The 26,733-nt window shown below is 43.9% G+C and overlaps 1 protein-coding gene across 1 annotated transcript; it reads left to right on the top strand.

Moving 5' to 3' along the window:
• Positions 1–209: 209 nt before the first annotated feature.
• Positions 210–26,671, top strand: RTRAF (RNA transcription, translation and transport factor). Its single transcript, XM_054025527.1, has 8 exons — positions 210–357; positions 3,896–4,020; positions 6,087–6,186; positions 8,770–8,856; positions 11,736–11,824; positions 15,856–15,924; positions 24,843–24,891; positions 26,232–26,671. The coding sequence occupies exons 1-8, from the start codon at positions 297–299 to the stop codon at positions 26,384–26,386; spliced, it is 735 nt and encodes a 244-aa protein (XP_053881502.1). The 5' UTR covers positions 210–296; the 3' UTR covers positions 26,387–26,671.
• The last annotated feature ends 62 nt before the right edge of the window (positions 26,672–26,733 follow it).

Raw genomic sequence — 26,733 nt, 5'->3', positions numbered from 1 at the left:
GCCCCGCCCCCCGCATCTATCCCTCCGCCCCTCCTCTCCGCGGGCTGCCCGTGTCCGCCTGTGGCGCTGTCAATAAAGTTGGTTGAACGCGAGGCCTCTCTCCCTGCTGCCCCGCTGGCTTCGGCCCTCGCGCTCGCTCTGCGGGCAGCCGATTGGTCGCGGCAGCTGCCGCTCTCCGGCTTGGGCCAATGGGCGGCCTAGGCCGCCCCTTTCTCCCCGCCCTTCTCCCGCTGCCCGGCGCTGCGAGCGAGCGGCTGCTGCGCGGAGGCTGAGGCGCTGCGGCCCGCGGAAGGACCATGTTCCGCCGAAAGCTGACGGCGCTGGATTACCACAACCCGGCCGGCTTCAACTGCCGAGGTGCGGGGCCGGGCGCCGCGAGGGGACTAGGCCGCAGGCCCGTCACCCCAGACGGGCTCCACCTCCCCCAAGCTGCGCTAGGCCCCGTCTCCCCGTCCCCGGCTACCCTGAGCCGTGCCCCCCAGGCCTGCTCTGGCCGCCCCGCCCCCCTCTGCTCTGGTAGCCCCCTGGGGGGCCCCGCCCCCCCCTCTGCTCTGGTAGCCCCCTGGGGGGCCCCGCCCCCCCTCTGCTCTGGTAGCCCCCTGGGGGGCCCCGCCCCCCCTCTGCTCTGGTAGCCCCCGGGGCGCCCCGCCCCCCCTCTGCTCTGGTAGCCCCCTGGGGGGCCCCGCCCCCCCCTCTGCTCTGGTAGCCCCCTGGGGGGCCCCGCCCCCCCTCTGCTCTGGTAGCCCCCGGGGCGCCCCGCCCCCCCTCTGCTCTGGTAGCCCCCGGGGCGCCCCGCCCCCCCTCTGCTCTGGTAGCCCCCGGGGCGCCCCGCCCCCCCTCTGCTCTGGTAGCCCCCGGGGCGCCCCGCCCCCCCTCTGCTCTGGTAGCCCCCGGGGCGCCCCGCCCCCCCTCTGCTCTGGTAGCCCCCGGGGCGCCCCGCCCCCCTCTGCTCTGGTAGCCCCCGGGGCGCCCCGCCCCCCTCTGCTCTGGTAGCCCCCGGGGCGCCCCGCCCCCCCCTCTGCTCTGGTAGCCCCCTGTCTGGCCCTGGGCTGCCCTGCCCCCCTCTGCTCTGGTAGCTCCTGGGGTGTCTAGCCCCCCCATCTGGCCCTGGGGCGTCCCGCCCCCTCTGCTTTAGTAGCCCCTGTTGCCATCCCTAGCTCTGGCCTTAGGGCGTCCATCCAGGGCCGGCACCAGCCTGGCAAGCAGGTGCTTGGGGCGGCTGCTCCGGAGAGGGGCGGCACGTCCAGGAATTCGGCGGACGGTCCCTCACTCCCGCTGGGAGCAAAGGACCTCCCGCTGAATTGCCGCCGCAGATCACGATCGCAGCTTTTTTTTTTTTTTTTTTATTTGGCTGCTTGGGGCGGCCAAAACCCTGGAGCTGGTCCTGCGTCCATCTCCTGCAGTGCTCTAGGGCTGCTCTACGGACCCTTCATCCTCCACCTCCTCTGGCCCCATGGGCCCAGCTGGTTGGCAGCTGCTCCGGCCTTTATCGCTGGCTTCGTGCACACGGGGTTGCGTGGCCTGGCGTCCTCCCCTCCCACTAGACCTACCTTACTATTCAAACCCTACCGTGGGCTTGCCTGGGCTGGGAAAAGGGAACGTTAGGAAAGGTTAATTAACAATCAACACTTTGTTCTCCCTGGCAGTCAGGCTATGAAAGAAATGTTCCTGGGCAATGTTCGATAAGGCTGTTTCTGGGGCAAATATCTGTGTGTTTATTTTTTAATTCATTCATGAAGGTTGCAAAGTTACACTGTCAAAAGTTAGCAAATGCTGGAATTCATGTTGCCTGTGCAACCTTACTTCAACTGGGTGTGTTCATTGTTTTATAGTGTGTAATTACTTGATCATATTCAATTTTTTCCCCCACAGACTGCTATCTCAGTGCGCAGATCTGCTCAATTAATGAACAACTATGCAGTATTTTGTTTTATCTTCGTTGTTAAGGATGTGGCCCTAGATTAGGGTGACCAGATGTCCCATTTTTATAGGGACAAGATTATTTGGGGTTGTTTTTTTTTTTTTTGGTATTGGCTTCTATTACCCCCCACCCCTGTCCCGATTTTTCACACTTGCTATCCGGTCACCCTACCCTAGACCTACCTTACTATTCAAACCCTTCCCTGATCACAGAACTATTTCCTCATGAGATTTTCCATGGTACTCATCACAACAATATTTGAGTGCTGCCCAAACAGTAATGAATTTATTTTCACAAGACTTCTGTGGGCTAAGGTGATATTATTATATACCCATTTTGCAGTTATGGACCTGAGGCACAGATGACCAATTTGAGATACCTAGTAACTGATTTTTCAGAGTGCTTCACATTATATGTTGCTTTACATGTTCAAACGCAGCTTGGATTGATGTTGGTTGCAATTGTGAGTGCTCAGTGCTTCTGTAGTTCACATCCCAGGGTCTCAAGTTGGGCACCTAAAAAAAATGAGCACGCAATTTAGTTGCCACCTGTGAAAAGTCTGGTTTTAAGTAACCTACCTAGCATGATGTAGGAGCTCTGTGCCAGAGGTAGGGATAAAATCCAGTTCTCCAGGGCAACGTTCGGCTGACTTTTTACCATGAGACCATCCTTTCTCTTCCTGCAATCCCTGCCTTGTTCAGGACACATCTTCCAACTTCTACAACCAATGAGGTGCAGTTGTCCTACAGGCTGGTCTCATTCACACATAGCCCCATTCATCCCCCAGAGCAGGTGCAACCTCCACTGAATGAGGTGGTGGTCCTATGGAAAAAACAGTATGTGATCACGTAATTATAGACTGTATCATAATGCATATGCACAAGCAACCCTAATTCTGGCATTTCCTAACTTTTCAGCACTTGATTTTTGCAACTTTAATGTTCTTTTACTGTAGTCTTTTGGGTGATAGGTATGTGTGTATGTATAGATAGATTAGATAGATGTGTAGTTTGGCCTGTTTGTTCAGTTTTAAGCTTCAGGTGGTTTGTTGTCTTTTTCCCTGGTGGCTCCTTCAGCAAGCAGAAAAGAGATGTTCTTGCATACTGACATTTGCCAGCGTTGCTTGTCTAAAGTGCTTTGTGGTGCACCTTGATCACTATTGAGGCTACCTTATCAAATCTATCTTGTCAGGCAGTTCCCCTTCATTTATGTTGGGAGCACATCTTTTTCCCCTCTTCTGCTTTCAACAGGTTTAGGGTACATTATTCTGCCAAAACAGTTTTAGGGCATTGGGAACATCTATCTCCACCGCTGCCGAAAGAACGGCTCACTGCAAGCCTTGAAAATTACCCTGGTCTGAGGTCCAGGAGTAGAATTTTACTACAGGATATTAAGGACTGAACCTATGCAAAATAGCACTGCTGCTTTGAGGGGCCAATGTGAGATACCATCGCTTAAAAACATCGATCAACTGTGTATAGAAAATAATGTTGTATATAACTGAAGAGCAGGTTGTTTTTGTTTTCTGGATCAGGTGGCCAATGAGATATTGCATTCATGTCACTTTGATAACCATCTTCCACCCCTCCCTCTATCCCCTGGCCTCAATGCCAGTCTAATTTAGTGATTGTTCTGTAGGACCTGTTAGATTTGAAATAAGCATTTTACATTGCTGTTCTTGTTGTTGACTGACTAGAAGTTTTCAAGCCTATTTTTAACATGATTAAAACAGTCAAGTAAATTCTCACCAAGAGTCCACATGGTGAAAGATTATAAATTAAGGTGTATTTTTGGAATCACTGGACAATAGCATTTAAAAAGAAAAAGAATTGGCTGGGGACACAGGTATTCAAATTATCTTCATGCAGTGGATCAGAATTTAAGGGCCTGCTTTTGCCCTCATTGACTTCTGTAAGAAAACATGACTTTATTCTGATTTATTATTTAGTTTATTGTTTTTATTTCTGGCTATAGATGAAACAGAATTTAGAAACTTTATTGTGTGGCTCGAAGACCAGAAAATCAGACACTACAAGATTGAAGACCGAGGAAGTCTAAGAAACATACACAATGACGAATGGCCTAAAGCCTTTGAAAAGGTAACTTTGTACCTGAAACAGTAGAACACGTTATAACCTATGTGTGGTAGTTGGTTTTGGTGATAAACCATCTCTCTTTTTACTCAATGTATATGTTACAACAAATATATTTGAGACACAAGGTGAGTGAAGGAATATTTTTATTGGACCAACTTTTGTTGGTGTGTGACACAAGTTTTTGTGCTTACACAAAGCTTAAGAAGTGACCAACAGAAGTTGGTCCAATCAAAAATATTCCCTCATCCATATTGTCTAATATCCTGAGACGAAGGTGGCTACAACAACACTGCATACAACAAATATATATAGAATCCTAGAATATTAGGGTTGGAAGGAACCTCAGGAGGTCATCTAGTCCAACCCCCTGCTCAAAGCAGGACCACTTCCCAGATGGATTTTTGCCCCAGATCCCTGAATGGCCCCCTCAAGGATTGAACTCACAACCCTGGGTTTAGCAGGCCAATGCTCAAACCACTGAGCTATCCCTCGGAGAAAATGATGAATTCTTTATTTGCTAGAGTTCTAAATATTTTACAGAAGCCAAAATGCAGGGGTAATTGAACACTATAATTTGTTATACGTAATTTTCTCTTAAATCTAAACACGATCAGTTTTTGCAATAATTGGTATCCTTATCTCTTTCCTTACTGGTTAAGGTATTTCTGCCTTTGCTGCAGAAGGAAATGGACTAAAAATAGTCAGTTTTTCTCTGCATAAAACTATACACCAAGGTGGAAACTGACTAGGATCAGATAGTCTTAGCAGCCTATAAAGGTCTACTGTAGCCAGCTCTGTCTGTTGCTACTTCTGATGGATGACTGTCCACTGCCTGCAGAAAGCATGGCAGATAGCCATCAATTTCTGGCAGACTTGCTGTGCATGAACACTTTGACACTCTCCTCTCTGTCTGTGACATCCACATTCCTTTCTGTCTGAGGGCTCAACACCTGCAAGGTGCTAAACAGTCTCTGGATCTGATGCTGCAAAGCAGTTAGTCTTTCAGCACATTTATTTCAGTGGGACTACTTGGATGCTTCCATGTCTTGAGGGATGAGGCTAAAGTGCTCAGGACTTTGTAGGATTGAGCCCTAAATCACTGGAAGTGTAGTTGTTTAGTTTTTCTGACCTGTCCTCCGCTTTCCCTGCTTATGGTGTTGGAGGAAATGTAGGGGCGACAGGGCGATGGCATAAATATAAATTTAATTAGAATGTTTTGGAGTGTTTTAGATCTCTTGTTTATAATATTACAAGGAAAACATCAATTATTCACTAGTTCAGAAGCAGATATGATTGCAGTAAAAGCTGTGTTATCCGGTCCTGTACCAACCAGAAAGCTCTATAAACCGGCATTTCTAATCTTCATAGAAAGTCCAATTTATAGTCTGGTTGGTGTGGGGCAGGCAGGCTCCCTACCTGGCTTCACATGGCTCCCCGGAAGCTGCTCCTAGGCAGAGGAACAGGCCACAAGGGGTTTGGAGTGCGGGAAAGGTTGCAGGGCTGGGGGTTGGGGAGGGAGTGCGGGGCGTAGCAGATGGCTCTATGCGCTGCCTCCGCCTGCAGGTGTGTCACCCACAGCTCCCATTGCCCGCGGTGAGCGCCCCCGGGATCTGGCACCCTGAAACCCCTCCTGCTTCCCAAGCCGCTGCCCCAAACTCCCTCCCAGAGCCCACACCCCGTTCTGTGACCCAATCCCCAGCCCTGTGCTGCCTCCCACACCCAAACTCCCTCCCTCTTAGTTAACTGGTGTTTTTTCACTTATCAGCACCCCCCATTCCCCCAACATGCTGGATAAAAAAGCTTTTGCTGTACTAAGATGAGAGACATGGATGAATTGTGGCATGAGAAGCACTGAAGTGCCTCAGAGGAACCACAGTGGGGAATATAACGTATTTCAGGATGACATCATTCATTAATACTAGCCTTCTGACAAAACTGAGCTTGATAGAAGAGGGGATTGTAGAATTGTTTTGATAGGCATTATTGACAATGTTGACTAATTTGTGGATATGTTTCCTCCCAACCAGTCATGATGATGGATGAGTTTTCCCATTTTTTCTCCTCCACAGTATCTGAAAGATGTTAACTGTCCCTTCAAGATACAAGAACGACAAGAAACAATCGATTGGCTTCTTGGGTTAGCTGTTAGGCTTGAGTATGGAGATAATGGTATGGCTGGTTTTTAAATACCTTTACTTAAAGGTGGTAGGGAAACTGTTGTGAATGATTTTGTTAATATTACACAGGATTTTTCAACCTGAGGCAATGAGAGCACATAGAAAGTATGTTTATTAAAAATGTGTAATTTACTTTCAGCATTTTTATGAATTCTTATTTTTATTTTGTAACATTCGAATAAGAGTTTTCTCCTTTTCAGAGCAACTTCTCTGCATTGATTATTAACGGTAAACTCATAATTTGTTTCCTAGTTTGTTTCATCTGCAAACACTTGGAAGGTGGTAAGGTGATAGGGAACAGCCAGCATGGATTTGTGAAGAACAAATCATGTCAAACCAATCTGATAGCTTTCTTTGATAGGATAACGAGCCTTGTGGATAAGGGTGAAGCGGTGGATGTGGTATACCTAGACTTTAGTAAGGCATTTGATACGGTCTCGCATGATATTCTTATCGATAAACTAGGTAAATACAAATTGGATGGGGCTACTATAAGGTGGGTGCATAACTGGCTGGATAACCGTACTCAGAGAGTTGTTATTAATGGTTCCCAATCCTGCTGGAAAGGCGTAACGAGTGGGGTTCCGCAGGGGTCTGTTTTGGGACCGGCTCTGTTCAATATCTTCATCAACGACTTAGATATTGGCATAGAAAGTACGCTTATTAAGTTTGTGGATGATACCGAACTGGGAGGGATTGCAACTACTTTGGAGGACAGGGTCATAATTCAAAATGATCTGGACAAATTGGAAAAATGGTCTGAGTTAAACAGGATGAAGTTTAACAAAGACAAATGCAAAGTGCTCCACTTAGGAAGGAAAAATCAATTTCACACATACAGAATGGGAAAAGACTGTCTAGGAAGGAGTACGGCAGAAAGGGATCTAGGGGTTATAGTGGACCACAAGCTAAATATGAGTCAACAGTGTGATGCTGTTGCAAAAAAAGCAAACACGATTCTGGGATGTATTAACAGGTGTGTTGTGAGAAAGACACGAGAAGTCATTCTTCCGCTCTACTCTGCTCTGGTTAGGCCTCAGCTGGAGTATTGTGTCCAGTCTGGGCGCCGCATTTTAAAAAAGATGTGGAGAAATTGGAAAGGGTCCAAAGAAGAGCAACAAGAATGATTAAAGGTCTTGAGAACATAACCTATGAAGGAAGGCTGAAAGAACTGGGTTTGTTTAGTTTGGAAAAGAGAAGACTGAGAGGGGACATGATAGCAGTTTTCAGGTATCTAAAAGGGTGTCATAAGGAGGAGGGAGAGAACTTGTTCACCTTAGCCTTTAAGGATAGAACCAGAAACAATGGGTTTAAACTGCAGCAAGGGAGGTCTAGGTTGGACATTAGGAAAAAGTTCCTAACTGTCAGGGTGGTTAAACACTGGAACAAATTGCCTAGGGAGGTTGTGGAATCTCCGTCTCTGGAGATATTTAAGAGTAGGTTAGATAAATGTCTATCAGGGATGGTCTAGACAGTATTTGGTCCTGCCATGCGGGCAGGGGACTGGACTCGATGACCTCTCGAGGTCCCTTCCAGTCCTATAATCTATGAATCTATGACAGAGGAAGAATTAAAATCATACACAAGGTTGACTTCACTATGGGATCAATGTGAGGCACAGAGGTGCAGAAAAGACATTTTTGTCTCTTCAGCATATCTTTGATCTTCAGCAGAAATAACAAGTCAAATGTTCTTAGCAAGATATATACTTAATTTTTTCCCCATATGAAAGCAAATGGTAATATTCCTATCCTGTTATCTAATAGGCATGGTGTCCATTGTATAGTAAAGTGTCGTACTCTGTCCATCTGATGTCCAAGGATCAGGGTCAACTGAAATGTGTGACTAATGGTCCATCTAGAGTGATTACTGAATGTCCCCTCCATTAATATTGAAGGGGCTCCAGCTTAGAAATCCAGTTGACAGCCTTTTTTATAGTAGTTCTTCACTCTACAAGAATCAGTTGAATTGTCCCTTCTTGCTTAGCTAGGATGAAGACTGCCACTTAAGAGTCTGTCACAGGGTTGCCCAGAGGATTCAGGGGCCTGGGGCAAAGCGGGAGAGCTGCGGTGCTTGTACTCACCCGGCGGTGGTCCGGGTCTTTGGCGGTGGGGGGCCCTTCAGTCACTCCGCGTCTTCAGCAGCACTGAAGGGCTCCCCGCTACCGAAATGCCACCAAAGACCCAGAGTGACTGAAGGGCCCCCTGCCACCGCACTCTGGGCGGCCCTGGTCTGACACGCTTTTATGTCCTCCCTATGATGTAGCACATCTCTGCAGTTGTGCTTCGACTTTGAGCTAGTACATAGGCAGTTGTAACAGCTCCTACCTGAGCAAGGTTTATTAGAATTTTCCTCTTCTGGAGTTTCAGTAGTGGGAAACAACTGAAACATCTACTAACTGATTTGGCTGCCAGTCTTCCACCATGTGCTGAAAATGCAGTTGGCCCAATTGCAGCTAACCATGTGCATTAGTAATGGGTTTTTTTCTATGCTTTGAGCTCCATTAATTTTAACTAATTATTAGCTCTCTCCTGAATTTTACATTTATGAAGCAAAACTGTTTTTATTTTGGCAGCTGATAAGTATAAGGACTCCACGCCTGACAGTGCTAAAAATACTGACAATGCAGCAAAAAATGCAGAGCCACTGATAAACTTGGATGGTAAGTATACAGTAACTTTATCTTTTTGATCTCTAGAAAAATATTGTTGTTGATGCATCTTACGTCAATCTGTTCCTCTTAAATCTACAGCCTCTATCTATATTTTAAGCGAAAACCTGAAAGTCATATTTTAGCATTTTGGTTACCAGATAGATTCAGAAAATCATCTTCAGCGTTTTTGAAATGTGTGGGTTCGGGTATTCTAATGCTGTACTGAAAGTACCTATCTCAAGGCATGTTATGTCTTTTGATGTTTGTTTTGAAAGCTTTATTTCCCAAGACTCTGCATTTATACTTAAGGAGAGACGAGTGCTAGTGGTTTGCTCCAAAGTACTTGCTCCATATTAATTCCAGTCCTTTTGAATTGGATTGATGAAGAGCTTGTTTTGGTGAGAGAATCTTTTTCCTGTAGAGCAAAGTACCTAGAGTTTTATTCGGGCATGAGGAGGAAGGGATGCAAGCCAGAAGAAGGGGGTGGGGGGGGTGAGGGGAGAGGAAGAATATTCTAAAGAATAGTTAGTCTAGTCTAGTTAGATGTAGTCTAGTCAGCAGGGCCTGATGAAATGCACCCTAGGTACTTAAGGAGCTAGCTGAAGCAATCTCAGAATGATTAGTGATCTCTTTGAGATCTCCAGGAGGATGGGTCCCAGAGGACTGGAGAAGGGCAAACAATAGTACCTATCTGTAAAAAGATGGCCTGGGTAATTATAGTGTAATTTTGATCCCTGGAAAGATACTGGAGCAAATTATTAAGTGAGCAAATTATTAAGTAACCAATTTATAAACACCTAGTGGATAATAAGTTGATAAGTAATAGCCAACATGGATGTCAAGAACAAATCATGCCAAACCAATCTAATTTCTTTCTTTTACAGGGTTACTGGCCTAGTAGATTCCAAGGCCAAAAGGGTCCACTGTGATCATGTAGTGTAATGTCCTGTATAACTCAGGCCATAGAAATTCCCCAAAATAATTCTGTGTGTGTGTGTGTAATAATTCTAAAAAACAAACCCCACTCTTGATTTAAAAGTTATTGATGTGGACACTCCACTCTGACTCTTTGTAAATTGTTCTAATGGTTAATTACTCTCACCATTAATGTATGCCTTATTTCCAGTCTACGTTTGTCTAACTTCAACTTCCAGCCATTGGATTATGATATACCTTTCTCTGGTAGATTGAAGAGCCCATTATTAAATATTTATTCCCCATGTAGATACTTAATGAAGTTACCCTTTAACTTTCTCTTTATTAAGCTTAATACAGTAAAAGCTGTTTTATCTGGCCCTTCACCAGCCGGAAAGCTCTATAAACCGGTATTTCTGATCTTCATTGAAATTCGGGTAAATTCAGGTGTAGAGGAGTGTAGAGCGCAGGCTCTGGGAGGGAGTTTAGGTGTGGGAGGGGGCTTGGGGCACGGGAGGGAATGTGGGGTGCTGGTTACGGGGGGCATTCACCTCGGGCGGCTCCCCGCCAGCGGCAACTTGTCTCAGCTGCTTCTAGGTGGAGGCGTGGCAGGCATCTCTGCGCATTGTCTCCGCCCTGCCCTGAGTGCCAGCAACGCAGCTCCCATTGGCTGAGAGCTGTGGCCACTGGGAGCTGTGGGGGACCTCCTGCCACGTCTCTGCCTAGAAGCAGCCAGGACAGGTTGCCGCTTGCAGGGAGTCACCCGAGGTGAGGGGCCCCCGGATCCAGCACCCTGAAACCCCTCCCGCACCCAAACGCCCTCCCAGAGCCTGCACCCCATCCTGCACCCAAACTCCCACCCTCTTTGTTAACTGGAATTTTTCACTTACCAGCACACCCCATTCCCCCAACATGCCAGATAAAACGGCTTTTACTGTAGATAGACTCAAAGAGCTCAATCACTATAAGGCTTGTTTTCTAATCCTTTAATCATGCTCATGAGTCTTCTCTGAACCCTCTCCAATTTATCAACATCCTTGAGTTGTGGATACCAGAATTGAACAGAGTATTCCATGAGCGGTTGCACCAGTGCCAAATATGGCAGTAAAATAACCTCTCTGCTCCCACTTGATTCACTTGTTTAGGCGTCCCAGGAAAAGACTAGCTTTTTTTTTTTTGCCATTGCGTCACACTGGGAGCTCATGTTCAACTGATTATCTACCACAACCCCCAAATCTTTTTCAGAGTCGCTGCTTCACGGGATAGAGTCCCCCATCCTATAATTGTGGCCTGCATTTTGTTCTTAGATGTATACATTTGCGTTTAGCTGTATTAAAATGCATACGTTCCTTGCACCCACTTTACAGAGTGATCCAGATCACTGTCCTCTTCATTATTTACCATTTCCCCAATCTCTGTGTTGTCTGCAAACTTGATCAGTGATTTTATGTTTGCTTTCAGATCATTCATACAAAGGTTAAATAGCATAGGGCCAAGAACTGATCCTGCAAGATCCCACTGGGGAAACACCCGCCTGATGATGATTCTCCATTTTACAGTTACATTTTGAGACCTATCAGTTAGCCAGTTTTTAATCTATTTGATATGAGCCATGTTAATCTTATATCATTTTGGTTTTGTAATCAAAATGTCATATGGTACCAAGTCAAATGCCTTACAGAAGTCTAAGCATGTTACGTCAACACCACCTTTACCAACCAAACTTGTAATTGAGTGAAAAATGATATTAAGTTAGTTCGATAGGATCTATTTTCTAAAAACATGTTGACTTGCATTAATTACGTTACCCTCCTTTAAGTATTTGAGTCCCAAATCAGCCGCTCCACTATCTTTCCCAGGATCGATGTCAAGCTGACAGCCCTAAAATTAAGCCTATGGTTCCAAAATGCAGGTTAGATTTCTTGCTCTATATCTGGAACCAAATATAATGACAGTATTTATTTATCTTGCAGTGAATAATCCTGACTTTAAGGCTGGAGTGATGGCTTTGGCTAACCTTCTTCAAATCCAGCGACATGATGACTATTTGGTAATGCTTAAGGTGAGATTCGCATCTTTAGTTTTTCATATTTTGGGAATCTGGTCTGAGCAATTAGGGTAACTTTTATTTGCACCCAAAAATCAAAAGTTACTGACTTCACATGGGGGGAAAAAACCCCACCCATAACATGGTGTGTGAAGTCAGTAACTTTTGATTTTTGGGTGCAAATAAGTTTGTCTGCTAATACATTTTGTACTTAATTTCTGGTTGGTGTAAAAGAAAAATGATCATCTGAATTGAAGATATGGGCATTTATATTTCAAAGATTTTCAACAAATGGTGGTAGAATTCCTGAAGTCGTTAACTGAGAATTCGTGTCATCTAAAGCTGCTGCACTTATTTCATGCCTTTTATTCCAGTATCTCTGAATGCTTTAAAAAGTTAATGAATGTAAACCTCACAACACACCTGTGAAGTAAATAATAGTATTCCAATTCTAGAGGTGGGAGAAACTTAAGAACAGAGGCTAGGTGACATGACCAGAGTCTCTCAAAAAAACCTGTGGCAGAGCCAGAATTAGAACCTGTATCTCCTGACTTCCAGTCCTGTACTAGTTCATGACTGTCCTTCCACTTTGCCTTAACTTAAGCAGATCTTATTTTATCCTGTAAATTAATCAGACTTTCTAATGGCCAGATAAAGCAAATTGGCTGATTAATTTTCTAATTTACGCTCCTATCCCAAGTACTAATTGGAAGACACAGAAGATCTGTGGTTCAGTGATGGAACTCCGTAGTCTTCTATGAATCTCGGATCAAAACTGTATTCTTACATCATTGTACTGGATTGGAGCAAAGTAACCCCTCAGTCTTGATCATAACAAAATGTGGAAATAAGCTTTGTTTTGTTCAGCAACCAAAAATATGCTAGGTATTTCAGACAAATAAAAGGATATAGTGTAAATTTGTTTTGGAGATAGTGTGGATTTAGAAGTTTGTAATACCTTCTTATGAAGTACACGGTAACCTGTAATAGCTATGTTAAAAATGTAGTTTTTACGTCTTCACTATATCCAGTGCTAGACAGCAATAATCACTATATTTTAGGGCCGTCAAGCGATTTTAAAAAATTAATCGCAATGTTAATAATAGAATACTATATTTTGGATGTTTTCTACATTTTCAAATATATTGATTTCAATTACAACACAGAATACAAAGTGTAGAGTGCTTCCTTTATATTTATTTTTTATTACAAATATTTCCACTGTAAAAAATCAAGAGACAGTACTTTTCAATTCACCTAGTACAAGTACTGTAGTGCAATCTCTTTATCATGAAAGTTGGATTTACAAATGTAGAATTATGTACAAAACAAATTACATTGTTTTATTTTTGAATGCAAAATTTTAGCGCCTACAGGTCCACTCAGTTCTACCTCTTGTTCAGCCAATCACTAAGACAGACAAGTTTGTTTACATTTGCAGGAGATAAGCCTGCCCGCTTCTTGTTTACAATGTCACTTGAAAGTGAGAAGAAGGCTTCACATGGCACTGTTGTAGCTGGCGTCGCAAGATATTTATGTGCTAGATGTGCTAAAGAGTCATGTGTCCCTTCATGCTTTAACCACCATTCCAGAAGACCTGTCCATGCTGATGATGGGTTCAGCTCAATAATGATCCAAAGCAGTGCAGACCAGCACACGTTCATTTTCATCATCGGAGTCCGATGCCACCAAAAGAAGGTCGATTTTCTTTTTTGATGGTTCGGGTTCTGTAGTTTCCACATCGGAGTGTTGCTCTTTTAAGACTTCTGAAAACATGCTCCACACCCCGTCCTGATCAGATTTTGGACAGCACTTCAGATTCTTAAACCTTGGGTTGAGTGCTGTAGCTATCTTTAGAAATTTCACATTGGTACCTTCTTTGCGTTTTGTCAGATCTGCAGTGAAAGTGTTCTTAAAACGGACAACATGTGTTGGGTCATCATGAAATATATGGCAGAATGTGGGTAAAACAGAGCAGGAGACATACAATTCTTCCCCAAGGAGTTGAGTCCCATTTAATTAATGTATTATTATTTTAACGAGTGTCATCATCATGGAAGCATGTCCTCTGGAATGGTGGCCAAAGCATGAACGGACATACGAACATTTAGCATCTCGCACGTAAATATCTTGCAATGCCGGCTACAAATAGTCCCATGCGAATGCCTGTTCTCACTTTCAGGTGACATTGTTAATAAGAGTGCAGCATTATCTCCCGTAAATGTAAACAAACTTGTTTGTCTCAGTGATTGGCTGGACAAGAAGTAGGACTGAGTGGACTTGTAGGCTCTAAAGTTTTACATTGTTTTATTTTTGAGTGTACTTATGTAACCAAAAAAATGTATATTTGTAAGTTGCACTTTCACAATAAAGAGATTGCACTACAGTACTTGTATGAGGTGAATTGAAAAATACTATTTCTTTTGTTTATCACTTTTACCGTGCAAATATTTGTAATGAATAATATAAAGTGAGCACTGTACACTTTGTATTCTGTGTTGTAATTGAAATCAATATATTTGAAAATGTAGAAAACATCCAAAATATTTAACAAATTTCAATTGGTATTCTATTGTTTAACAGTGCAATTAAAACTGATTTAAAAAAAAATTTAATCTCGATTTTAAAATATTAATCGCAATTCATCGTGAGTTAACTGCGATTAATCGACAGCCCTACTATATTTGTATTATGTTTTTCTATGTAAATGTATTGAAACTTCAAAATTTAAGAGAAAAGCAGTGAATAGGACCAGAAATGTGGAGAGGATGACAAAACACAACAGGCAAGAGGAGAGTACGGCAAAGAAAATCCTGAGAGAGCTCTTTTGCTTTTAACTGGGTTAAGACTAAAACTTCATGCTGGCAGTTCTGGCTTATAAACCACCCTAATTTTGTTCTTGTGGCTTGATATTGCTAGAATGTGTCAGTGGAATTGCTGTTTTGTGCACAATTTTGTGATACATAATTTCTATATGTGAACAATGTGATAATCTAAATTAATACTTAGCTATTATACAGTGGCTGCTTTAGAAAAGCCTAAGAGAGAACAAGAGTTACAGCTAAAATTTACTAAACCTTTGTAGCTAGTAAAGCAAAAATTCCTTGATGTTCTCTTTGCCCAGCTAACATTTTGAGAAGTTGGCCGGGGAGAACACCTTCCTCACAGGTACCAACAGTGCTAAAATAATTTTCTTTCTGCTAAGTCTCATTATTTTGATAGTCATCGCAGCTGTAATGATTTCATGATGAGACATCCTAAACAAATTCATATTCTTAGTCAAATTAATCTCTCTTAATGCCAGTTCCCCTGGTTTGAAAGAAAATTCTATATTGCCTTAGCTCGATGTTGTAATGTCACATGTCAACTTTAATCATATGTCAGGCAACAGGAGAAATAGAAAGTGAAGTGATGCATGAAGTAATTTGAGTGCTTTTGTCAGACTTGAATAACTCAGCAAGGAAATGGTGAGAGAAACAGCTGTAATGAGCAGACTTTTTGCTTTGTTATGGTCCAATTCTGGCGCTCTCGTATCCAGAGTTATTTTTAGAGGCCTTTATACAGACATATATCCGTATGAATAGTCCTGGAGTGGTGAAAGTTGCCAAGTGCAGGAGCCAGTAAATTAACCAGATGGGCAGAAGGATTGTAAAATATCCAAGATCAAGGCTGTACTTTTTTCCCAATTTTTAAATATTACAAGTCCTTTTGACTTCATGTTTTATAAACAACTCAATAGCCAGATTTACTTCCGATTCTGGGCGGGTGGACGACGGTTCAAACCATGGCAAAGGGCTCCGAGCGGCAGTAAGCACCTTCATTGGACATTTTCCAGTAGTGCAAAATTTTGTGGGCCTTCCAGCTGTCAGCATAGCTCAAAAGTAGGTGCTGTTGACTTGGGAAGGGACCATGGCTAGCTCATCCTCAGGATGAGCTAGCCTCTGGTTGAGGTTAAAGCTGCTTCACGCTGTTTGACTTCCATGGAGTACTGGAGAGACATGCATCAACATGGAATTCTTTCTTTGGTCTTCAAACTTTGTTTCTAGGCAATTCGCATTTTGGTTCAAGAGCGCTTGACTCAGGACGCCATAGGAAAGGCAAATCAATCGAAGGAGGTAAGTGAATGTAACGCAAGTCCACCTGCTGTAATGAGTCTTTACAGTATTCAATCAAGTACATTTAAATATAGAAATGGATGTTTATTTCTGGCTAGCATTTGTATTTGGTAGCATTCAGGTAGGAGAGGTAGAAGAAGATTTATCCACTTCATACAGCAAATCTGAATCTGAAAGACCAAAGGAAAAGTCACACAGAATAATCAAATGCATGTGATTTTTTTCATGATAGTTATTTAAACAAAAGTTTACTGCTTAATGGAGTGTAATCACAATCCTCTAACATTACAGTAATGTACACTACAACAGGTTTCAGTATCATCATTTCAGTGGAATAGGAAGAGAGGTCCTGGACTGACTCTTGTTCCCAAGTAGTAGTGATGGCTAAATAAACAAGTGGAAGTATTTTATTTTCTTCCCTGTAGTGTAGAATATGCTGTTTCTAGCTTCTCATGTGACTTTTATGGGAGTTGGGGAGGGAATCTAGGCTTTTTTCCCTACCCATCCAAAAGAGAAATGACTGGGATGTATAATTCCATAATGAAAGAATTGCATGAATAATATATCTATGAAAATATGGCTACAGAGCAAGGTTTGTAAGACATTCAGAATGCGTTTGGACAAACATTGCAAAAGGAACGTTCACAGAGAATTCTGGTTTATCAGAGTCATTTCGTAAACATTCTGGCCATTCAGTCCATTACTTGCAATACAAGCTGCTGGTGTGGTGTACTGAGTTTAGATAGTAAAGGCAACTTGTACACCTTTAGGGCAAAGCTGTCCAGAACTGTTCCTAAAGAGCACCTATATACTGTATGCTCAGAGTTGCGGGTCCCTTCATCCCTCATGACATCTACATCACAGCAACACTTACTGTATGATAGATAATGAATAGATGGCACTTCTTGTATTTGTTAATTGGTGACTACAAATGAGTCTTGAGTTGTAACCTGCACTGACTTAGTAAGCAGCGGTGCAGTAAACAAAGGCCTTAGATGTACATGTGACGGGTTCCACCCAGGGTGCCACCTGGAACTGGGGTTCCACTGAGCCCTCTGGCCCACCAGCCTGGGCTCCCTCTCTCACTGTGCTGCTAGGACAAGCTGTAGACTGCTCCCAGGCCTACACTCCCGCATTCATACAGACAGGGACACACTGAGCTCCAGTTACATGCAGGCAGACCAGCCACTGCATGAACCAACAATAGAGAGGCTACAGCCAAGATACCCCCCAGCTTCCCAACCTAGGACCCCAGAGCTGTACCGCCCACCCCTGATCAAAACTCCAACCAATATGAATTTATTACCCGGTTCACTTCTCCCTCAATGTGGAGAGGAATATGCAACAAAGTTGTGTTAACTAAGCTGAGATTTTTCCCTAGACACATACGTCTGATGAAGTGGGTATTCACCCACAAAAGCTTATGCTCCAATATATCTGTTAGTCTTTAAGGTGCCCCAGGACTCTTTGTTGCTTTTTACAGATCCAGACACAGCTACCCCTCTGATACTTCCTTAGATACTTCACTTAAAGGCACACTGGTTTAGATCAAAACATAAAACAAGTTTATAAACTACAAAAAGATAGATTTTTAAGTGATCTCAAACAGATCAAAGCAGATTACCTAGTAAATACACAAAACCACAAAGTAAACCTAAGATACTAGAAAGATTGGATATGAATTAGCAATTTCTCACCCTGACTCATGATACGAGCAGGCTTCCAGATTCTCAAGGCACAAGCTGTACTTGCTTTGCAGCTGGGTTCCCCGCCCCTGTTCCAAGTCCTTTTCTTTCAGAGCTTCTTTCAGCTGTTGAGTTGTGGGGGAGTGAAGAACAACAGATGAGGTCACTCCCTGCCTTATATAGCTTTTCCATATAGTGGGAACCCTTTGTTTCAAACTTGGCTCCCAGACCAGTTTGTGGAAAAAATACTGATACCCAAAATGGAGTCTAGAGTCATGTGGCCTGGTCACATGCCCTTGAGTCATAGCAGCCATTACTTACAGGCTGTCTGGAGTTCTCAGGTATGAAATGCATCATTATTATGCAATAATCATATCATATATATAATAATATTACCATGACAAATATGGGGTGTACTGTCACAGTACGTTAGTGGTTGAATTAGATTTTAAAACTATTACAAGAAGAGAATATGTGAACAGCTGAGATTACTATATCAATATCAGTTATAGGATGCTAAGCTTGTAAAACTGAAAGCTAACCCTGTGCTGCTGTTACTTACGTCACTATAGGGTTGGAGTAGGAAAATAGAAGTTTGATTCATCCTTCCTCTCTTCCCCCTCCTCCTCATCCCCTCCCCTCCCCCCCAGTAAGTGCTATAAGAAAACATAATCCTCTTTGTTTGGGAAAGGGTAGAATTCCATTTTCTTCTCTACTTTCGGCAATCACGGTTACCTGTTAATATTTTATAGTTCCCAAAGGTGTGTTTGGCTCTTCATAGAAGGCATAGAACGAGCCAGTAACTAGCCCAGGGCGCTTCTGGACTAAATTTTAGAGTGATGCAGCAAGTGACAGACAAACAGGAGGAAATCGGTTTGTGAGAGGATGAGCATTTTGGTACTCAGTTAATGCATGTACACAACGTGGGAAATGATGTTAGCAGAATAAATGGATTATATAATGATCTTCCACAACACACGTTCTAGGAGGAAGAAAAACCAGAGGTTGTAATTCACATTGTACTGTGCCAAATTGATCAAAATGTCTTTTAAGAAGTTAAATCGTTAGGAACTTAATGGGATAGAAGGGATAACAAACTTTTTAGACTTTGCCCAACTTTGGGCACTACCAACCTGAGCTATCTGATGGCCGTTAAATAACTTCTTTCAGTGAAACTACAGGTCTGTCGCATCTTACGCGCATTTAACATGCGCAATTTCAGCTTTACGCGGTCGGCAAAAACAAAAAAGAGAAAAATAACAATTTTAATACTGTACCTGTTGTGCTGGCGATTCCGCCCGCCATTCAACTCAATGTAATTTTGACTCTACGCGGTTTTCGCTTTACGTGCTGACCGCGGAACGGAACCCCCACGTAAGATGAGACTCGCTGTATGGTCTTTGTCCCATGCCCTGCGGACAAGACTCTGCAAAAAAAATTGTCGTTCCGACATTCTTGGCAGCCTCAACGCAATGGCTAAGGATTAAATGGATGTAGAAATGGAAGTCCTAGAGCTGATTTCTCCAACTGAAGGATCAGGCATGCTGCCAGGACTGTGTGGGGAGATTTGCACAGCCCCACTTGTTTTTACCAGCTCTGTGAATAAACTGAACGCTTCAGTTGGTTAGGACTGTCAAAAACTAAATCTTTTAAGATCAGTAGATTTCTTTATTTAAATATGGACTGGATTATTTTTTTTTTTAACTGACACTTTATAGCTCTAGGTCAATATTTAATCAGAGTCTAGACTAGGATTCTGATTATACTGCGAGCTGAAGAGAAACTTTTATCACTGACTTTTGAATATGAACACTTCCCAATTCCGGTAATGTACCTTAGGCATATTTGAAATATGCAAACAAATTCCATCTACAAACGTAAGAAACTTTCAGTACAAGATAATTTTATTTGTATGACCGTATTTAAAGGTGTGCGATCAGTATCCATACTGTAAAGTCTTTACAGTAGATGCAAGGGAGAGGAAGTAGTTACATTAATTATGGTGTCTTGCCACAAGACCACATTCTCATTCCTTCATAAATCCTCTTTATGGCACAAAGGGGATGTAAAACTGCCTTAAGACAGCATCTGATTCCTGGGGGTTTTCTGACATAGGGTGTGTGTCAGAGGTAGGAAGGGGTAGACTAAGCCCAATGTACTCCAGTGGACCTGGCCAGCAGAGTGGCCCTTTGTGAGGGCCATTAACCATCAGCACAAGTTAACTAGCACCCTGGGCTCGCCCTCGGCCCCTCCCCTGCAGCTTCAGCTCGCCCCGGCGCAATGCTCTGGGCGGTGGGGCTGTGAGCTCCTGGGGCAGCGCAGCTGCAGAGCCTGGCCTGACCCAGTGCTCCAGGCAGCGCGGTAAGGGGGCAGGGAGCGGGGGGGTTGGATAGAGAGCAGGGGAGTTCGGGTGGGTGGTCAGGGGGCAGGGGTGTGGATGGGGTGGGGGGGAACGGGGTTGAATGGGGGCAGGGGTCCTGGGGGGGAAGTCAGGAAGGATGGGGGGTTGGATGGGGCGGCAGGGGGCAGTCAGGGGACAGGGAGAAGGGGTGGTTGGATGGGGTAGGGGTCCCAGGGGGTGGGCCGTCAGGAATGAGAGGAGGGGTTAGATGGGGCGGCGGAGGTCCGGGGGTGTGTGGATGGGGCAGGAGTCCTGGGGGGGGGGGGGGGGGCGGGCAAGGGCAAGACCACGATCCTGTCCCATAACTGGCCCTCCATACAATTTACGAAACCCGATGTAGCCCTCAGGCCAAAAAGTTTGCCCGCCCCGGTCTAGACCTTGCTGCACAGTGCACATGATTCAATGCAGCACGGCTTACTTCATCTGTTCTAAATGTGTACTAGAGTCACTGGAAAGCAATAACTGTCTTATGTAACAAATTGTATAATGGTATCCCTCAGTGCTTCTAGAGAAAAGATAGCCCTCTATTTTAAGGGACTAGTATTTAAAATTTTACTGACGCTTCCATGCTGGATAAAACTTGCATGCAATGGCTAGCCTTGGAGCAAATGTTTGAAATCAGGCAGGCTTTCATTTTATTTGCACTGGATTGCAAAAACAAGTAGGTGACTTCAGTTATTTTTGGTCACACAACATTGAAATTGGCTGCTTATTAAATTTGATTCTTCCTGGACATGAGTCCATAAAGTGAATTAGTATATTGGATGGAGGGGATTTTAAATGACCCCTTGTTTCATTTCCTATATGTACTGTAGTCAGGGCTTAATTTCAGGTTGCCAGCTCACCATTAGAGAACTAAAAATCACTTTGGGCAAAGAGCATGGAGCCCCCGGGAGAATAAGAGCACACCTACTATTGCTGCAGAAGCATCTGTTGCTACCACAGATCCTTGCCTGCCCCAATAACATTGTTAGATACCACATGATCCAGGAAGAGGAGGACTTCCCTACCGCTTTGCCAGGATGAACAGCTGCTATGAGAGCTAGTGATCACTGTGTATCACCAAAAGGACCCTTGTTCCATGAACAGAGAGCTGACACCATGTCCATGTGGGAAGGAGGCATTGACAAATAGTATTTCTCATCAGAACGGTAACATTAGTGACTTCAGTCCTCCAAAACACTTTAAAACGAACAAGTCACCAATTTACTACTGGTTGTTGTCACGTTTACGTTGCAGCAATATTTGTTTCACTTTGTTCCGAAACTAAGAATTTCACATGGATTATCTGGTCTCCTGAAAGCTAGGGACTTTCATATCTGGGTAACAGCTTTCTGAGTAAAAAGAACGAGGAGTACTTGTGGCACCTTAGAGACTAACAAATTTATTAGAGCATAAACTTTCGTGGACTACAGCCCACTTCTTCGGATGCATATAGAATGGAACATACTTCAAAGCCTGCTGTAGATCTTGCATGAATAATTTTTAGTTCCTAAACACAGCACTTGCATTGAAACATTGGGCCATGACTGCTTTGAAAGTGTGTCCATGCTCATTCAACACTGAAGATGCTACTTGTGGCTTTTTGGTGTTTCTTTGTATGTGGGAATTAGTCAACAAGGAACTGACTGAGTTCACTTATGTCCACTGGCTTCTAAGGCCCCATAAGGCAATGAGGGTCAACTTAGATCCCAAATTTGGGTTTTTTTAAATGCTTATTAATAGAAAACATCTATAGCAGTCCACACATTTTAAAAATAGTTTCCCTTGAAATTTAACGTTCTTCTGGAGTGTTTGCAATCCAAACATATAGCATCCTGTGAATGTACGATACTGATTAGAGACAATTGTTTTCATTGTGTCAGATGAACGTAGTAGAAAAGGTAAACAGCATAAATGATGGGAAAATAACACATTTGATTAGATGATTACAAGTAAAGACTTAAATCTAAGAGAGAGGAAATTTAATATCCAAGTTTGAATCTGACAGTTACCCTTTACAGGTTGGAGGAGAGAAGAGATGGAGAGAACATTGCATATAAAGGAGCACTTACTTGACTTAACTTTCCTTATGCTCTGGGAGCCTCTGTGTAGCTGCACTGAGGGTGTTGTACTAGATTTGACTTAATTTGCTTGGTTCAGCTGTGACCTTTCAGTCTTGCATAAAAGTTGAACTGCCTTAGTAATTGGATTGTTCCCTCTTGTGTTTAAGTAGTCTTGTATTATCATTGTCCATGGACTTCTGTCTCCCAACCAGTAAAATCTCAGTTGAAACTACTAGGCCTGGTCTGCACCTAAAACTAAGTCACTCAGGGCATGAAATTTTTTCATAACCCTGAATGTCATAGTTAGGTAGACCTAATCCCTGGTGTAGATGCGTGTAGGCGTACTGAAGGTTTCTTCCACTGATGTACCTACCACTTGTCGGTGATGTAGATTATCTACATCGAGGGAAAAACCCCTTTTTGTCAATATGGGAAGTGTCTAAACTATGGCTCTGTAGTGGCATAGCTGCAGCACTGTAGCTGTGCCACTGTAGTATAGACATAACCTTACACTGGTGCCACTGTACGATTGTCTTGGCATTTCTGTTAGCAACACTGTAGAAATAGGACTTTGAAATTTGGCTACAGAAATCTACTCCCAAGCTGGAAGAGCATTTAAGAAATTTTTGAACAAACGGTTATTTTCAAGTGTATCAGTGTTGCCTGCTTAAGATGAGTTTACAACGTGATTGGTTTGCTTTTGGTATTTTGAAATTAAAACACTAAAATGTGGCAGTTGCTCATTGGCAATGATTATTTGAGAAGGCGTAGATTGTGCATGCTAAGTGTGCATTTGAATGACTAGAGACCCATTTTATCTATTGGGTAAAACCGAATTTTGGATGTTCCCAATTCTTGGACTGTGGCATGGTCAGCTTTGAGGGTAAAATGCAAGAAATTTGCATTAAAATCCGATTAACTGGACAGGGTAGGGAATTCCTGGTTAAGAATACCAACACCTCAATGCCTTGTGTAGCACAGGTTTAAAGCAAGACTGTGTGATGTTTTGGGTAAATAAAATCAATTGATGGGAACTGCATCAGCCAGCAATGATTATGGTCTATAAAGAATTGCGCACCTGAAAAGCTGGTCCACAGAAAAATCCTTGCTCATCAAAGGTGGATGGAGTAACATTGAACATGGAGGCAGAATGTCTGAGTGTATCGAAAGAACGCTTTCAGGAGCTTCTGAACTGCCACATCGGAGCTGCAGCTCCAGGAGGATGCGAAGAGTCCAGTGATCACCCCTCTGTATAATGTAGAATCTGTCCCTGTCGAGGAGGTTTGAAGCTCAGCATGTAAGCTCAAGAATGGCTGTGCCGCTCGTATTTGTCATATAGCTGCCGAGCTGTTCAAGCATGGCAGGGATTTCATCGTGGGCGTATGGAGTCATGAGAAACTCCCCCTGACTGGCACCAGTCTCCCATTTTGGAAAGGGAAAGGTGATTCTCTGGTGTGTTCCAAACATTGTGCAACGCTTTTTGCTTTACCTTCCAAACAAACTGGTCATGCTGGTAGTGCTTGTGTGTTAAGCCTGCCGTAAGGAATCTATGCCGTTTACATCTAGGGTTTCTTACCTGGCCAGTCAACCACGGAGCAGACTTTTATCATTAGACCAATTTATTGAAAAGGCTCAAGTTTCAGCAGAGGAAGGATGAAGTGCCTTTGTAGGTTTAAAAGCCGCCTTTGACTTTGTTGATCGTTGCTCCCTTTGGCTGCTGGTGTGCCTGGCAAGCTCCTCAATCGTCTCGTAGAAATGCAGTGCCAAAGTGACGGCTGTGTCCGCTTAGGTGCTCGGCTGTCCAGCTGGTTTGAATACAACTCAGGCATCCACCAAGGTGCCTGGCTGCCCCAGAACTGTTCAACACCATTATTGACCGACTAAGGATGCCGTCATTAGCTGCATACGGAGGGTTGTACTGTCTGACTTCTGCATAGCAAGCTTGGAATATGCAGCTGACGTGGCTATATTCGCATCCTCACGAACGAACCATATCAATGCCCTGAAAGTCATCAAATAAGCAAGCTTCTAAGTGTTACGCATGCTCTTTGGAAGCCTCTGGCCACATATCAACTCTTAAGATGCAAATGTATCAAGCAGAAGGGGCTTTTGTCCTTTTGTGTGGCTCTGAAACCTGGGCCACCACAGACACACAAATGCCCCAGCTGAATACTTTGGACATGAAACTACTGCGATGTATTGAAGGCGTATGGTGGTTTCATCACATTACGAACGAGTATGTCAGGCAACAGACCAGATAGCCGCCGATATCTTCCCAAATGACTCAACACTGGCTCAGGTGGCTTGGCCATCTGGTCTGTATGCCAGAGTCCATACCAGCCTTATGCATTTAATCCAATAAAAGCTGGATGTAGAAGACCTTGTGCCTCACGCTGGAGAGCGGTTGTAGCTTCCAGCCTCGTCTGCCTGAGTATAGAGCAGGCCGCAACGATGGCAGACCAGGCTCTTTGGAAACAGGTGATCCAAAGTGTGCACTCTGTGCTCTACGAACAGGCGAGATAACGAATGAACGTAGGGAATGGTGTTAAGGATGAAACTTTCCTTTTTTATGTACAGCGAGATTACACATTGCACTACACTGGGTCAAATGCTGTCCTTGTGGGGAACATGGTACTCAGGTGGGTTCAACCAGAATGATCACATTTGTGTTTTAGTGGGGCAAAATTATGGTCCATTTTACTTCAAAGTTATTTAGTCAATGTCTGATTTCCCCCCCCCCCCCCAAAAGCATTTCTAATGGCATTTTAAATTTTTTTTTCCTTCAAGGGTTTGCCTGTTGCTTTAGAAAAGCACATTCTTGGTTTTGACACCGGAGGTAAGAGATTTTATTTTTTATATATGGTTTAACAGTGATGCTGCATTGGACTAAGTACATAGTTAATCTCTAGAAGTATATGATGTGTACAGTAAGAAGGCATCATTTTTCCAGAAGCCAAAAGGGATGTTTTTCTTACTTATAGGAACTTGTTTACAAAAGTTCTCTTCCATCTTCTGCTGGAGCATAAAAGTAGACGACTATATTGATGGAGTAGAACGGGGTGGGCAAACTTTTTGGGCCGAGGGCCACATCTGGGTGGGGAAATTGTATGCAGGGCAGGGGTTTAGGGTGTGGGAGGGGGCGCGGTGTGCAGGAAGGGGCTTAGGGCAAGGGATTGGGGCAGAGGAGGGGCATGGGGTGTATGAGGGGGCTTAGGGCAGGGAGTTGGGATGCGAGGTGCAAGGAGGGGGCTTAGGCCAGTGAGCTGAGGAGCGGGGTGCAGGAGGGGTTCAGGCTCCAGCCCAGTGCCTCTTACCTAAAGCGGCTCCAGGGTGGCAGCGGTGCGCACTGGGCCAAGGCAGGCTCCCTGCCTGCCCTGTCCCCAACCCCACGTTGTTCCAGGAAGCGCTGCAGCCCCTGGGGAAGGGGGAGCAGAGGGCTCTGCATGCGCTGCCCTTGCCACGCCTTCAGGTACCTCCCCCGACGCTCCCACTGGCCACGGTTCCCCGTTCCTGGTCTGTGGGGGGCAGTGCCTGGAGGCATGGGCAATGCACGGAGCCCTCTGCCCCCTGCCCGGGAACTGCAGGGACTTGGTGCCGGCCGCTTCTGAGCGCGGCACGGGGCCCACAGCGCCATGGGGGGCAATCCTGCGGGCTGGATCTGGCCCGCAGCCCATAGTTTGCCCACCTCTGGAGTAGAATAATATCTCAGGATAATGTTTATATGTTGCGGCCATGTAAAGGCTGACATATTTTATTGCAGGAGGGCTTTATCCTTTTAACAAGACACTGTCAAAACCTTGTTTCTCCTGGCAGAGGAGTTGTGTTGATTTAATGGTTGCCAAAGGGACTAGTGGTGGTCTGCTGTGTTTTGATTATTGGTTTGCAAGTAGGATGCTGTAGCCAGATGTAATAGTACAAACTGATGTGCTCTCTGTTTGAGTGAATAATGGCCAACTGTCTACAGTCTAGTCTAATCTGACTGGCACAGATATCCCTTTTACCATTAAACTAATTCATTTTCAGGTCTGCTGCAGTTCCTTTGTTCACTTAGTTCGTGCTCGGAGCTTTTCATACAACTGTGAATTGGTTTAGAAATTATTCTGGTCTGTCTCCATGTCTGTAAATTGAAAGTGCTTATTAACCATTAATCCATATCTCCTTTTGCCAATGAACTAGATGCTGTCCTTAATGAAGCTGCCCAAATTCTTCGATTGCTGCATATAGAGGAACTCCGAGAGCTGCAAACAAAAATTAATGAAGCCATTGTAGCAGTTCAGGCAATTATTGCTGATCCAAAGACAGACCACAGACTGGGGAAAGTTGGAAGATGAGCAAGTTAAGACTGTAGTTTCCTGTGTACTTAGTTCCTAATTGTACTAAGTACAACTCTGGCATGCATTTTGAAATGGAGATTCTGCTGTTTTGAAAGAGAGCAAAGAGGAAATGGAATTCTGACTGGTCTAGTGAATTACCATCATTTTTCTTTAAATAAAGTTGGGGAAATAGATACAAATTGTTCTGTTTAGCTATAAGTTGCTAAGTATAGTAGTCATTCTCATTCCTTATCTTTGATTGTGTTTAAAAGGGCGTATTATATAAAAATTTGTGGAATTCTGTGTTGCTATATTCCTGCATTATGAAATCCTGGTTTTGGCACAATTACTACTACTCTGAACTC

This window comes from Malaclemys terrapin, chromosome 4 (genome assembly GCF_027887155.1).
Source record: "Malaclemys terrapin pileata isolate rMalTer1 chromosome 4, rMalTer1.hap1, whole genome shotgun sequence".
Lineage (NCBI taxonomy): Eukaryota > Metazoa > Chordata > Testudines > Emydidae > Malaclemys > Malaclemys terrapin.
The sequence above is the reverse complement of the archived record's forward strand: the minus strand, read 5'-3'. Positions and strand labels throughout refer to the sequence as shown.

Bases quoted from the DNA above. Each gene is read 5' to 3' on its own strand.
- RTRAF (XM_054025527.1), top strand. From the start codon at position 297: ATGTTCCGCCGAAAGCTGACGGCGCTGGATTACCACAACCCGGCCGGC. The intron at 358-3,895 runs GTGCGGGGCCGG...TTCTGGCTATAG, and splicing joins GGCCGGCTTCAACTGCCGAG to ATGAAACAGAATTTAGAAAC. The intron at 15,925-24,842 runs GTAAGTGAATGT...TTTTCCTTCAAG, and splicing joins AGGCAAATCAATCGAAGGAG to GGTTTGCCTGTTGCTTTAGA.